Source organism: Gymnogyps californianus, chromosome 2, assembly GCF_018139145.2.
Source record: "Gymnogyps californianus isolate 813 chromosome 2, ASM1813914v2, whole genome shotgun sequence".
Classification (NCBI taxonomy): domain Eukaryota; kingdom Metazoa; phylum Chordata; class Aves; order Accipitriformes; family Cathartidae; genus Gymnogyps; species Gymnogyps californianus.
Genome location: NC_059472.1, coordinates 104,832,262 through 104,847,687, shown reverse-complemented (window position 1 = coordinate 104,847,687; position 15,426 = coordinate 104,832,262). Strand labels below are relative to the sequence as shown.

The window sequence follows — 15,426 nt, the reverse complement described above, 5'->3', positions numbered from 1 at the left end:
GATAGGAGCCAGGATAACAAGGGGTATGAATAGTCACCTGTTGTGGTTTAGGCCCAGCTGGCAACAAAGCACCATGCAGAAAATATAACAAAAGGCTCGTGTAGCAGTCTTTTTTCCCCTTCTTAAATATGCTATCCCAGAGGTGCTACCACCGTTGCTGATTGGCTCAGCCTTGGCTAGTGGCGGGTCAGATTTGGAGCCGGGGAAGCTTCTAGCAGCTTCTCCCAGGAGCCACCCCTGTAGCCCCTCCCCCACTACCAAAACCCCACCACACAAACCCAACGCATCACCAAGTATTGAAAAGAATAGACATGCTTTAGATTTGCATTTCAAGAGTGTCAAGGCAGTCTATAATCTGGATCATTTGCAGTTTGTGAAAATCATTACTGTTGTGTATTATGATGGTTAACATAAGAAGTCTCCAATCTAATTGATAGCGAACCTAGGTGTGCCTGTCATTGCAGTGCAGTTGTCTTGTCACACATAGGGTTTCCTGTTTGCAATTCCTCCTGCATTCATAGTGTGAAAAATACCATAAATCTCAGTCGGATTTCTTAATCGCAAAGAACAGTTCTAAAATCACAGCTTTATTAATTTACCAGCACTGAGTTGATTGCTTAAGAGATACAGTAAGAGCTAACCAATTTATATATTTTTATTTTTCTATCTATCTAAAAAAAAAATCTCTCTCCCCTCCCTGCCCTGCTTTGTGTTCAATAGTGCTCTCACACTGGTATTCTTCATAGCCAGATATGTACTGAATTTGGGAAACATCTTCATGAATGTCGCTTTCCTTACACTGAAGTTCTTCCTTTACTGCTAACCAACACCTTCCTGAAATGCAGAAGCAAGAAAACTACTATTTAATAAAATACCAACTTGAAGAATAATGTCCTAGTCAATAACTAGGTATTGTCACCTTTAAATTAATTAAAGTAGATTATTCTGGTTTATATAGCACTAATTTATTCTGGACATGAAGCAATACTAAATTGTTCTACAAGACACGTAAACTCATAACATGAGAGGATAATGAAAAGGAAAATACAGGTGGTGCTTAAGACTGTAGGTAATTATATTTTTCTCACCAATTTCCCACACTTTAACACTTTTTTCCTCACATCTTTAGGTATGGTGATGACTGTCTATATTCTAGTAGAATGTCTTATAACAGGGTACATGATAATAGAAAAAGTGCAATTTTAAAATTAGTTCTTACCTCTATAAAGTTGGAGCCTGGTCAAATGAAGTACCACTGCTGTGTTTATCTTGATACTGTATAAAATGCATTTTTATTAACCTGCTTTCTCACCACTTCTGAGTAAATAGAAGAACTTAGTTTGGTTGCAGCTGTGGTAAGAAACAAGGCGAGAGCACTTATTCTAGGTTTGCAAATTAGCTCCTTCATTTACTTCAAGTCATTTTTATCTTTAATTTTTTTATCTACAGATGGTAATAGTGGTTGGAGGTGTCCAGCTTGTCAGAATGCTTCTACGCAAGTTCCTAAAACTTACACTTGTTTCTGTGGTGAGTTTCTTGCTTGCTTTTGCAAAGAAAAAAAAATCTGTCATTTTAATTCTTTTTTTTAATTTGAATTCTGATCTTGCTGCTTGTTTGCCTACATCCCTGAGATTTAACCTTGTTTAAAACTTTATTGACACTGGAAGGTGGCTGTGTGGAGAATCACACATATGTTGCTTAAAACATTTAAAAACCGAAATATTACATCATAAGTGATAAATATTTTCGTATCACTATGTAAAAATAGTGATTTTTATAGAATAATGATAGAATTGGGCTGCTATCCTACAAGCTTTCCTTCTGCAGAAGGACTGAAATAACCTGCGCGTGTTCTGTCTTTCTTTGTGGCAAGATACACCAAAATAATACACAATTAAAGCATACAACTATCTAAACCTTTATGTTGATTTAGCAATTTTGTCATTTATGTTGATCAGGGACACATACAGGTTAAACAGGAAACAGTATTCAGACTTTTCAGACCTTTATGTAGATTCATGTTTAATAAAAGGTAAATGAAAGGAGTACAACATTTACTAAGCCAGAAGTATATGAGAAAAAGGGAGAAATGTATTATGTTACTTAATTACATTCATGCAAATAAATTTTGTTTGGGATTTTTGAAATCCCAAAATCAACACTTTTGAAATTTGTGTTGATTTCACATAGCTTTCCCTTCCTTAAGTCAGAATCACTGGGAAGTTTCACCTCGCTTTCTGCAAAACAGAATATTCTGGAATTGAGACAGGAACTGGGATTCAGTGAACTTGCCCTAAAGAAACTAGGCTTATGCTGTAATAGGTAACAATTTTATCTGAAGTTCCATTTATCTAAATGTGTCAGTGAGTCAGTTAAGAACAGTGCAATGCAGGTAAGACACATTTTGTATGACAATGTGTGAAATCTTACGAGTATAGGGATAATAATTCAGTTAGAATGAATGTTTTGATTCCAAATGAAAATTACGCTTTTAAGATGGGTCATCCATCTGTTAAATAGGAAAGAAATTCTGCCTAGGCTTAAAGACTGTTCCATAGTTTTGGGAGATCTACGGTAGGAACCTCAAGTTGTCCACAGGGTTAATATTAGCAGAGCACCATGTTGGAACATAAGACTTTAGTCTTCTGTAGATAATTTTACATTAACAATACGGCATTTGGACATCACCAGTTGCTTATGCAAACCTATCTTCTACATGATGCAAAATACTAACTGTGTTGAGTGTGGTTAAGTGTGGGTTTTTTTCACCATTCCATGTAGAAATTCCTAGCTTATTTTTCTTCTGAACCTTCTAATTTTCAGGATTTTCCTGGGTATTCAACTAGTTTAATTGAAACTCAGGTGAATAAATGCCATCTGTGGTGTTTATTCATATTTTCTGAACTTGCTACTTGTAGAATATACAAAGGTGTACTAAAAGAGTTAAAACGATATAACTGTGTCACCAAAAATACATTTTGTTGGTGTTTTTAATTGTTGCAACTCAAATTTGTAACATTGGCTCAGTTGCTTCATTGTTAATTTAATTCCCCTCTTGCAGAGAGCCAAATTAGGTTTGCATGTGTTAACCACGGCAGTTAACTTTAACCCTGATGATCATCTCTTGCACTTAGAGCTATGAGATTTGCTGCCAGTATGTCAGATTAATTAAAATATAGTTTCAGTGCTTATCTGAAATACAGAATACTTGAAGCTAACATACTGGATTTATGACTTCTTGTTCAAGACTTCCTGCTGCATTCAGCAAGATGTCAACCTTTAATGTTTAGATTTATGTAGAGTCTGCTTCTTTTTAGAGAAGTGACTTTTATAATTTGCCCAGTCATTTCATTCTGCCCCTATTCCGTATCCCCTTACCAGCTAGATCTTACTTTCTGGGAATGGTATCTTTTTTTTCTTCTTCTGCGTTGAGGCAGCAAGGGAGTTTCACCCTTTAATTTTCTTACCTACTATGCAGCCAACTAAAGGGGGCTTTTAATTTTCTTGTATTTTATCAGTTTAATTTAATGTAAAATACCAGCTACCTAAGTGTCTGCTGAGAGCATAGAAGGAAAGAATCTTCTGGAGCTTGGTATTCCAGTGGCACTTACTTTTTAAAGAAGTTGAGTATATATCAGCACTGAAAGCAGAGAAAAACATAAAACATCTTGTGTCGTTTTGTTTTTCAAAGACGACTACTGCCAGTTTTGAAAATACAGCTTTTTTTTTTGGTGTGATATTTTTCCCAAATTCAGTATTATATTCAAGGCAATAAATATGTTTTTGTCTTTGACATGGCTTAGGTAAGGTGCACAATCCTGAATGGAATAGAAATGAAATCCCACATAGCTGTGGGGAACTTTGTGGAAAGAAGAGACAGTGTTTGGACTGTCCACATCTTTGTAACATGTAAGTAAATGTTTATCATGTGAATATTGAAATGGTCTAGAGAATTTCTGAAGACTGTATTTGGATTTTTTTTTTACTATAGGATATGCTTAGAGGTGTATTTGGTTTATAGTTCAATTGAAGCCTGGAAGAAGTGGAGGCTATTTGTGTTTGTATGTCTAAAGGGAGTTCGCATGAGAGAATGAACAAGAGGTTAACAACAATAGTTGTAGCAATGTTTCCGTCATATTTTAGGAACTGAACCAGCTGCCTGGCTTGGTTTCAAGAACTTTCATTGAAGTAGAGAAATAATAGTGAATAGAAGTAATTTTAAACATGTATCTAGTGGTCCACCAGATGTTTTAGGTGCTGCTTTTCCTGTAATAGTGTTTGTATATCTTAATCTAAGAGCAGTGGTACATGGTTAAACTGAAGGACTGCTTACTTCTATCCTTTTGTTTCTTTTTCTTTTCTTTGGCTTGTAAACTGTTGGGGCTAAGAGGGCGCTATACGTATTTATCTATCTGTTGAGACCACCAGATGGTTGAACCAGAATCCCTCATGGAGATCTTAATCAGTATATGTAACTCAGATTGTTTTTGTTAACATTTATTAGTATAATTCAATGAAGAGAGGCAAAGAAGAGTAATTCTATTTTCAGTTTTGGATGTTTTCCTTTAGATCTTTTTTTAGCAGTGTGGTAGTATTATATCGATAAGGTTAACAGCATTAGGCGAGCTTTTTCAATGTGTAAATATGCTTGTTAGTCAGAAAAATAAATTATATGTTGTTCCTAGTGTATCTGGCTCCATTTTCCATGTATGGAAGTTGGTCCATAATGCCTGTTCATATTTCTGTTTTGAGAAATTTTTAATAGTCAGAAGCAATTGTTTCTACTCTTGGTACACAATCAAAAACTTCAGTCATTCCAACAAATAGATTGTCATCTTACACTTTTTCCAAGGTTTACTAAAACTCAGAACTTTACTAGAACTTTATTCCAGACTTTTTATTTGATGTGTACTGTTTCAAACCTATTTCAACATCTTGTTGAATGAAAGAATATTTCTTTACTCTTTAATACTTCTTTCCCACACATGAAAATATTATATTAGATTTCTTTTCAGACTGTCATTTCAGTGCTGTAGCTGTTTTCTTCATCATCGTACTAGATCCTCTTTGCTGTGGTTTGCAGGGTAAAACTGAAACACAGATCAGCTTTCAGACTACACTTGATGTAGCTGATATCCTGACTCAGCAGAACACTGATTCTCTTGGAGGCCAGCTGCTGGCCTCCATCTCGGGAGAGGCATATATCCGTGGAGGACTTTTTTTGCCCAGTCAGAAATAAGTAGACTCCTTAACTACTTTGAGAACTCCTCGACTGCAATTTGCTACCTGACAAACTTTCCTGTAGTGCTTGGAAGAAACAGCTGTTCTTTTCCTCTTCTTTCCTGTCCCAGTCTACAGCGGAGGCTCAGTCTCTGGCATTCTCTTCTGGGAGGTGTTCTGAACAGTGGTAGCAATATTGTGCCTATTGCAAGCTACGAGTTCGTAGTCCCTGGTAGTCTAATCTGCATCAAGAGCTGTGAAAATTGGGACCTTTTAAAGTCCCAGTTTGCTACCAGTTTAAGTTGTAGCAAATTTAAAAGTGTTATCATTCAGCTTGTTCCACATGAGTAAAACCATGCTGAGATCATCCAGTCCTGGAGGTAAGGAAACAGCAAGGGTGCAGATCAAGACAATGGGTGGTTTTGGCACTCTCTGACTTGTAATAATGATCTGGAGAGGAATGCACTTTCAGCATCCGTTTTGGACATTCCTCAGTGTATGTTGGACACTTTTTCCTCCCATGTGGGAATCTTAGGTATTTATGAGGACACACTCTGCCTCCATCTGCTGTATCAAAAAACAAGTAGAAACCTGGTTCCCTCTTGCTGTATCAGGAAGTAGTAGAGTTAGAGATGTGGAGCTTTATCATCTGAATGCATCTTTGGCAGTCTATCTTACCAGCTCCTTCCCACTGGACAACCTCAACTGATCTAGGAGTCTGGATCATGATCTGTATCTGGGCAGAGTTTTTCCTCAAGAGAGTACTCCAAAGGTAGACTTGTTGCCATCAGGGCCAGGAGTCTGTTTCATGGTTCTTGCTTGAGTTTAGGTGATTTCAGAACTCTTTCTTGCAAGTACTTGTTTCTTTGGATTGTGGATCTGCTGTGTGCCTTTTTCCCCTGCTCCCGCAGGTTCCCATAAGGTGATAAGGTTTGAACCAGAAATGCCATGCTGCTCACTGAGATCCTAAAAGCTTCTTTGTTTTTCCTTTTCTTTGGTTTTTTTTTCTCCCTTCTGGGTCGAGTGTTTCATGTCATTGTCAAGACCACCTACCTCACAGCGTGATGGGACAATGAATTCTCTGGGGTAAACTATTCATGCTCTTCTCAAGTCTGTGTGACTTTAGTTGATAGTAGGGATGTGTCCATTGTTATGGGCAGTGGACTGAGTCTTGGTGTGGCGTCTGAGTCTTGGTGTGGTGTCTAAGTCTTGGTGTGGTGTTCTTGATGTTGCCCTTTCTCCAGTATTTAATCCCATCTATTCTGGGAAACCCTTTGCAGTTGAAGTATGTGGGACTCATTTAAAGTCCAGCTCCATCCATTGTCTTCCAGTTCAGCAGACCTCTGTATCTGCAGTCTATGAGCCTCTGACAGAGCTAATCTGGTTGAATCCTGTTATGAACCCTATTCATTGGGTGGGACTTGAATCTGAGTCTTGGGGAACCTGCTTTTTGAGTCATGGGATTCTTGCTTAGTTTCTTATGTATCTTTGTGACTACTGTATCAACAATCAGAGTATAGGAGATTTAGACGCTTATAGCTATCCCCTGCTCTTTATATCAGAATTATTTATGCAGTGCCTAGCAACAGAATCTGAATTGCAGTATTGTCTGAGTTTTCAGAAACGACATATGTGTCTATCTACACTGCAGCTATCTGATGTGACGCTACCAGGATCAAACAAACATCATCCCCTTTTCTCCTCATATGTGACATCAGAGGAACATTGTTCTCATTGGTTTGCATGAGTATGCTTGTATTTGCTCCCTCTGCCATGTAGATGAAATGTGCAGAGTACAGGAGGTGTTGTAAGTAAGCCATTGTAATAGTTGGTGGTGGTCTAAACTTCAGCCTCCCTCCTGCTGTCTGCCTTCTGTATGCAGTGTTATGCTATATGCCAGGCTTGTGCGAACGATTGTCCCCGGTGGAATAAGCAGCTCTGAGAGCGATGTGACTGATGATGTAATCTTTTGGTGGTGGCAGTTGTGCTATTCCAAGTGCTGCTTAGGTGGTTACATTATTCTTAATGCAATATGAAGTAGCAAGTTGAAGTGGATCAAAGTGGATTAAGTTACTGGAGAATCTGTTTTACCTTTAAAACTGAGTAAGCATCAGACTCTTGTGGCTGAGGAGAAAGAATTGGATTAAAAGTCATGGGAAAAGATTTGGATCCTTTTACTTTAATACTTTGTAAAGTGATTAGTTTTATCAAGAAAACATTGAAAATATGGGGATTTTCCCCCTGCTATGTTCCCCGAGTAGGAAATGAGACCTGCAGTTGAATCGGAAGGTGGCAAATTCAGGATACATCAAATGCATTCTGCTAGGCAGGGCATCTCCTTGCAAGAAATTGATGCAAATAATTAATAAGATTCAAAAGAGAACAGATCCTGATATGGGTAATAAGAATGTCTAGAGCTCTCAGCATCACATAGATGCTTTTGGAAGGGATATTAGAGCTCATACCCTGGTTAAGAGAGATTAGGATGACAGCCAGGTTCAGGCAAGAAGTGTGTTGTATGGGGGGGGGTCTAACTGGTCATAGTTTTCTACTTTGCAGTGTTAGACCATAGTTTTTGAGGCCTTTGTCTCTAAGCACTGTCTAAAATGATGTAATGAGACGTATGCATCCTACATTTTTTCAGTTTGAATCAGAACTATGTTTCCTTAGATTTTGTCACCCTGATGGTTGTGGCTTTCAAATTATTTGGCATCTCTTTTATACTTGTAAGTCTGAAACTGGTGTTCAAATTTAAAAAGTGAGCTTACAGAGGTACAGCAATTCTTCAGCCTACTGTTGCCTGTAATCAGCTTACACCTATGTGTTGATCCCCTTTATACCACCAGAACAAATGATTTTCTACTGAAGTGGTATTTTGGTTATTCATTTATGTTTTGGGGGTTTGCTTTTTTCCCCCCACCCTTGCGTATGGATTTTTTTAATGGTTGGCCAATTCCCAACTGTATTTCCTCAATCTGACTTTTTTTTTTTTTAAGATCTAGATGCCATTGTGTTACTCTCCTTTCCATGGTGTAGAGTTTAGCTGGATGCTTGTGTTAAGTGTGGCACTAGCTAGCCCATTTTGGTGAAAATGAGTGAGGGTAATTTACACTGTTTTAATAATAAATCTTTAATATTTGCTCAGATTTATTGAAATGGGTTAGTAGCCAGTTATACAAACAGCTCTCTTAGCAGAGCTGAGGAACAGGGAAGCAGCTGTTTGAAAGGGGAGTGCTTTGCAAGCCTTTCACTAGTGTGAGCTATGGCATGCATAGCATTTCCCAAAGTGAGTTCTCTTCACATTTTTAGTTTAAATATACTGAAATTCATTTTACTCTTAGGTTCAACATCAAAGAGACATCTAGCTTAACCTTCAAGAAAGTATTCCTGATAATAAACTTCATGACAAACTTAAACTTCTTTTAAGACTCTGAAGTTCTCCCTGCCAACTGGAACTATGCAAGGCCTTGAGAGCATTTGAAAAAGGTCTTATAAAGGCAGTAAATAAAATTTTCTATCCACTAGTTTAAATTTTAGTGTCTGGTCTTCCTTCATAGATTTTTGGTGCTGTAATCTTTTCCACAGCAGTTACTGGAAGTCCCTTTGGGCAGTCTTACAGTATCTAGTATTTTCACTGTCGGGCAAATGGAAGTTTAATTTTGCCTATGTCTAGATGTATCACAACGTTTCTTGTATGCCAGTTCTCTAGAGCAGCAGCAGTAAATTGTGAAATAAATCCTCCATGCTAATGCTAGATAATGGAGTTTCAGTAAAAATAAGACTGCATTCACTGAACAGAAGTTAATACTGAAGTCTTCAGCACGTCTTTTTGAGTTTAGTTTGTAACACTGTTAAGTCATTTAACTTTTTGCTTAGTCTCTTAAAACAGACTAAAACTCTAAGGTATCACCCATCTTTATCATCTAAGGAGAATTTTCTGCACTTTCTGTGTGTGTCTGTGTGCTGAATGAAATTTGAATTTCTGTCTTAACTGTTGTTGTATTGATCAAGTAAATCCTGGAACTGTAGACATACTGTAGCTTCTGCATAAACCAAATTGTACCAGAGACTTTTGCTAAATAAGTAGCGTGCAAGTGCGTGTATCTGGAGGGATGCATAAAGAATACTTATTTTTAAAGTCAGAAGTTTGGTTTCAAAGGGTTAGTTTTTGCATTACTGGAATTTTTCTGTTCATGTTAACAAAATGACACAAGCTTACTTAAAACTGTCTCAGAAACACACATTATCAAAACTTGGAGATGTCTGGAAATTAATTGCGTGATACTCTTCTAACAGAAGGAATCTTGCTATAAGACTGCAGTCTACTATTATAGGTATTTACGACTTAAAAATACCTGTGATCAGTATAAATTGCTGTTGTGTGGTGTGTTATCATCAGAAAGTGTGCCAAGACTGGGCTCATGGAAGCAATGTTAACATTGCTTGAATATGACAGTGTTGAGGAAAATGATATACCAGGTAGAAAACTTAACGTGACAAGACTTCTGAAGATGATGTGTCTTCTCCCTTTTCCAAGTTATGACCTAGATCATAGTATTTTGAGTTTATATCTACTTTTAATCTGATTCTTAAATTTATAAGCTGGCATCCAGCCTTTAGAATCCTACATGGGTCTGTGAGAATTGAAGTCAAGACAGTGAAATATATGGTGCTGTCCTTTTACAAGAGGTTTTCTGTTGCAGAATGCATAAGTTAATTCTCATTGTCTGAAGTTCCACAATATGGTTTTAATTAATTTAATGTTTTTGCTTTCTTCCTGTTTCCCTCTGCATTGTGTTTTCCCTGCTCCATCCAGTTTTGCTCTTTTCTCCCTTTCTTTGTGCCTGCTCTGGTGCTTATTTAACTCTTCATTATGCCATAAAACTGACCTATCAAAGAGGGAGGGTTGCGGTTTCTTTGGTGGTTTGGTTTTTTGGTTTTGTTTTTGGTGGTGGTTTTGTGTTGAATTGGTTTATCGTGTAATGGCTTGGCTTTACTGTTGGAGCTGGCATAAGTAGGGTGATAGATGAGGCCTTGTTGTCAAGTGGGAGGTGTGGTAGAGGAAGAAGGGGAGGTAGAGGAAGTCAACAGACTACTGTTGACAAACTGCTGACATGACTCAATTATATTGCATACGACTATAGTAAGTGGTGTACTAATTAGTCTTGCGTAGCAACTGTACTTGGGGAATTTAGTAATTACTATGTAATTGGGTAGTCTGTGTTCATGGGTTTGTTTTTTTTTTTCTTTTGGCTAGGACATCTGGGCTGGTCAGTCCTGGCCGATAATATTTGTTCCACATGAGAGTTATTGTATTTGCAAAAGAAGGGAACTGGGAGCTGGCTAAGGAAGAGTGCAGACAAGTTAGTTAAGTAAAATTTCACAAACCTGGGCTTGTCTGTGCCCAAGGTCTTATATGTAGATAGGGACCATCTAGTGTTTCTTGAAGTAGGAGGTAAGATCTGATAATCAAGTAAAATACTGGCATTGATGACACTCACTGGAAATTGCACTTGATGGTAAGAAAGAAAACAGGCAGACTTGCTGCATCTGCCACGCGTTACCTTACAGAAGGAGGAGCAACAACTCTTACTGGTGGCGTTAGAAATGCTGAGTTCAAAGATAAAGCCACCAACTCAAAAGAAATTCATAAAGAAGTTTTTGTCTCTATTTAAGATCACTGAAGAAAGAAATGTATTAATGGTTTGGACATGTGATGTTTGTTTTGAGTGTTATCAGTGATGAACACAGTTGAGTTGAGGCACGTCTGCTGGTAAAATGCAAAATATGAAATGTGTTAGTAGCACTGTTACTGTTGGTTGGCAGCAGCAGGAATACGGAAGTTTTTCTTCAACATCAGTGATGTTCGAGACTGATGCAACTGTAATAATCTAATATTTTTTTCTTGTGTTAATGATGCTTTCATACCCTGCAGGAGTGTAGGTGGCTTGTATAATGTTCTGATCATGCACTGCAGATTGGGTCATGGTGGATTGTTTCTCTGGGAGTGTAGTAAAGCTAAACTTAACTTTACAATTTTGTTTGCTTTTTTGACTTAAGCCTGTGCCATCCAGGACCTTGCCCTTCATGCCCAGCCTTTGTGACAAAAACATGCGAATGTGGACAAACAAGGTGAGAACGCTTCTATTATACAAACAAAAGTTTATATAAGAATAGTTTATTAAAAGTTTATATAATAAAATTTTTCTTTCTTACAGTTTATTAAAAGCTTACAGAACAAAGTTTATTCTGAGCTGTACCTTTTATTTGTGTGCTAAAATAATTTGGTGAATTTTGTATTTTAAAAAATGCAATTACTTTTAATCTTTAAAAAAAAAAAAAATTAAAAAGAGTTGTCTGTGTTAAAACCAATTTATGGTACACGTAGCTAAATTGTCCAAGCAGTCTGTGAGTTGATTTGATTTTGAAATCCTATTCTAGTATTTATTTGTTTTATTTTGTAGAAGACACAGAGAAAGAAGTAGAAAAAGGATCACAACTTTGTCTGAATGGAATGTAATGTTGAGTTACTCTATTCCAGAAATAATAATTTCAAAAATTACATGTACGTTTCTGGGAAGCTGTACCACTAGCAAGAGAGAAGTCTGTAGTATATTCCAGACTTGAAGGTTATCTTTTCCTTGCACGTTTGATGCATATAGTGTCATTGCCAACAGCAAGACTGTACTGCCCATACTATCTGTGATCTCTCATATTCAGTTGTTCTGAGTCTTTAAAGTCCCTGTTCTAGCTACCTAGAACTGATTCTGTGTAATAAAATGTTTGCCTGTGCTTGTTTCCAGAACCGAAACAAAAACCGATTTCAGTGTTAGCATTCTTGCTCTAAAAAAAAAAAGTTTTCAGACTTTTACAATTATTTCTGAAACTTTGAATGTAATATTAAGTGATCTTTATTTTTCAAAAGAATGTACAGCTATTTCTGTGGCAGTATTTGTAGTTGAAAGCACTTTGTCTTTAGTAGAAAAATGGATTGGTTGTGGATTACTGAATTTTATTTTACATAGTAAGATCACCTTTTTTTTATTCTAACTATTCCTTGCATTTAAAAGTTTGATAGATGCAACCAGCTTTGATTTATTATTTTTTCCCAGGTTCCAGCTGCTTTCACCAGATTGCTGATTTTTTGTAATACTGCATTTAATACTTGAATCTTGCTTCTAAATAGCATTTTTTCATATGTACTGTATTATCATCCAAGATGCATGGTATGGCACCTCTGACTTTAAGATGTTTTAAAGTTACTATTTCAAATGTACATTTTACAGCCATTGTATGAGGCCAGCCAGAATGGAAAAAGGAGGATAATTTATTGTTTTGTCCCTTTTTTTTTTAACAATTTAATTAAAAAACCCAACTCTCTTTGTAGACTACTGACTCACTATTAAGGCCCACGTCCCTATCTTTATTGTGCTTAGTGGACTTAGGATCCTTTAAGTCTTCGGAAAGATGTCTCTATTAGAAATATCTGCTCTTCTGGCAGGATGCATAACCATACATTAGGTTCAAGTTATAGTGTCACCTTTTTTTTTTTTTTTTTTCCATTTTGTAGGGAGAAAATTCTGTGGACTCACTATTGTGATAAGTGTCCCACTCTAGTGGGGCGGGAGAGGGGAAGCAGGGGGAAGAATAGGGGGGTTCTTTCCTAAAAACTCTTTCATTAATAAGTTATGCTCCCTTTCAAAGGCTTTGGCATTTTACTGAAAAAGTATTTTCCTTTTTAATAAATGCTCTGTAGATATTAAGGTAGCTGACAGACTATGGTGTCATTTCTCTACAGTCATTCAGTTCGCTGTGGCCAATCGACAAAAATTCATTGTTCTAATGTATGTGGAAATACTTTAAACTGTGGTAAGCACAGCTGTACTCAAGTGTGCCATGCAGGAAAATGTTCACCTTGCCAATTAACAGTACAGCAAGGTAAGTATTGGAATGCCTTATGTATATCCACTCTATGCTACAAAAACAAGAGGGTGAAAAAAAACCAGTACCAAGAGGCAAGTGCTTTATTTTTACTTAACAAAACCAAAATCTATTGCTAGAATATTAAAAAATGGAAACGGTGTCAGCATCACTATATGTTTAAATAAGAATATAAACATGACTAGAAAGAATCCTGCCAAGATGATTAGGCTGTTGGAGCATGTGCCCTGTTAGGACAGGCTGGTGGTACTGGACCTTGTTAGCTTGAGAAGGCTGAGTAGTGGCCTTTCAATAGCTAATAAGAGGTAATCAAGAAGACGGAGACAGGCTGTGCATGGGGGGAGGATGAGAGACAATGAGCCTAAGTTGAAATATTACAACTAGCTATAAGGAAAAACTCTTTTCTTGGAAACTTGGAGGTTTTCAAGACCCAACTGAATAAAACACTGAGTAACGTGGTCTGATCTCATTGCTGACTCTGCTTTAAGTAAGGGCTTGGACTAGCTGATCCCCTGAGAGCCCTTCTGACCTCAATTGTCCTATGATGCTACTTAATCTTTTACTATAATTCTGAGACTTGATTAAACAGTACATAGAGGAAGAATAGAAAGAGGTATAGGAAAGCACATTACAACAAGCTACTCACGGTTTCTGTTAAAATTTTCTAAACTTGGTCTTGAATGGAGAATGGAAATTAAATTGTCCAAGTATGTGTGCCAGTATACAAATACATTTTTGTTGAACAGTTTATATAGAAAATTGCAAGTTAATTTTCTCAACTTTTAAGGTAATAATTAACTTGTTATGTATACTGCTTTAATAAATAAGCCTTTTGTGCAGATAGTACTTCCCCTTTAGTTTTTTGTCTCCTTATCAAAGCAAATAAAACAGGAATTCCAGCTTCTGTAGGACTGAGAAACCTCTATTGCTGAAATAAATCTAAACGAGCAACTTCATTATCCTTCTAAAAACTGACTGTAACAATTTTTCACATTTTACCTTTTTATATTTGCTGTACTGCTGGAGGTGTTTTGTCACTGATATTCTCTTGTATTGTTTTCTGTGGAATATTACTTTCTTTCAGTGTGTTACTGTGGAAGCAACTTTAAAGAAGTATTGTGTGGGACAAAGGAAGAATTCTCTGATGGATTTGGGAATTTCTCATGTCAGAATATATGTGGCAAGTAAGGTCACTATAATTTAGGCTTTTGAAAAGAAAAAAGTCGTTTTATTCACACTCAGTGATCATGATACTCTTTGATAATTCCGCTTTTTCTTTTTTTTTTTTTTTCCAGAAAATTAAATTGTGGGAGACACAACTGTATGCAAGTATGCCATCCTCAGCCTTGCCAGCTCTGTCCACGACTGCCACAAGTAGTGTATCGCTGTCCCTGTGGTCAGACTCCTCTCAGCAAGTTACTGGAACTAGGATGTGTTGAACGTAAAATATGCACAGACCCTATCCCGTCGTGTGGAAAAACATGTGGCAAACCTCTTTCTTGTGGTAGCTATGGTAATTAGAACTTTCTGCATCAGAGTATTCAAATTATCTCATTGTTTAAAAAAAAAAAAAGTGGTCCTTAACTGTTTCATTTCAAGAAACAAATATTTGATTAGTGATTTTGGGTTTTAACCAAACTGAGTGTAAAAGCCACTGCAGAGCCTGCAGTCTGGCTGTTTGTTCATAATTATACCTTAAAATCAGGAAATATATTTGTCTAGAAAGCACTAACACCAGCTAGCTTTTTAAAGTTTGTTTACATGCACCTTTCCTATATTGGTAGAGGAATAGAGCTGTAGGGATTTCCAGAGTAGTATGTACTGATGTCTTTTAAAAGCCCACCTAGATCTTTGACTTTCATGTGGAGATTGGTAGAGATGAATGACTTTGTTCAGATGCCTCCAGTAAATACTCATTTCCTGCTGCTGTAAGAGGGTCATGAAGTAAAAAGTAGCATTGGAAAGTTGGAGAAAGTTATGTGCAGAAGCAATTTGACACTTCAGTGAGTGCATTAGGTAACTCAAGTGTATTTAACTGTGAGATTGTGTGAAGCTCCGGTTCTACAGACTACATATTTAATCATGGTTTGTTAGACTTCACAGAGGAGAGAGACCAATGCTGTCAAGATGAGGGCTTGTTATTAATGACTGATCCATTCTGTCAGTCCAAGCACAACAAGTGGAAAGGGAATGAGTAATTTAGCTTTTAGCTGAATTTCAGTTAGCCTAGTAAGTGAAATATGAAGGTATTCATAGTAAGTCATT

General features: G+C 36.9%; 1 protein-coding gene across 1 annotated transcript in view; it reads left to right on the top strand.

Annotated features, from left to right (window-relative positions):
- NFX1 (nuclear transcription factor, X-box binding 1) overlaps nucleotides 1–15,426 on the top strand; it is a 76,865-nt gene that overhangs the window by 17,814 nt on the left and 43,625 nt on the right. Inside the window, exons 4-9 of the mRNA XM_050890667.1 lie at nucleotides 1,450–1,527; nucleotides 3,804–3,909; nucleotides 11,281–11,352; nucleotides 13,019–13,158; nucleotides 14,246–14,345; nucleotides 14,457–14,674. Coding sequence (XP_050746624.1) covers nucleotides 1,450–1,527; nucleotides 3,804–3,909; nucleotides 11,281–11,352; nucleotides 13,019–13,158; nucleotides 14,246–14,345; nucleotides 14,457–14,674 — 714 coding nt within the window. The remainder of the gene's footprint in view (nucleotides 1–1,449; nucleotides 1,528–3,803; nucleotides 3,910–11,280; nucleotides 11,353–13,018; nucleotides 13,159–14,245; nucleotides 14,346–14,456; nucleotides 14,675–15,426) is intronic.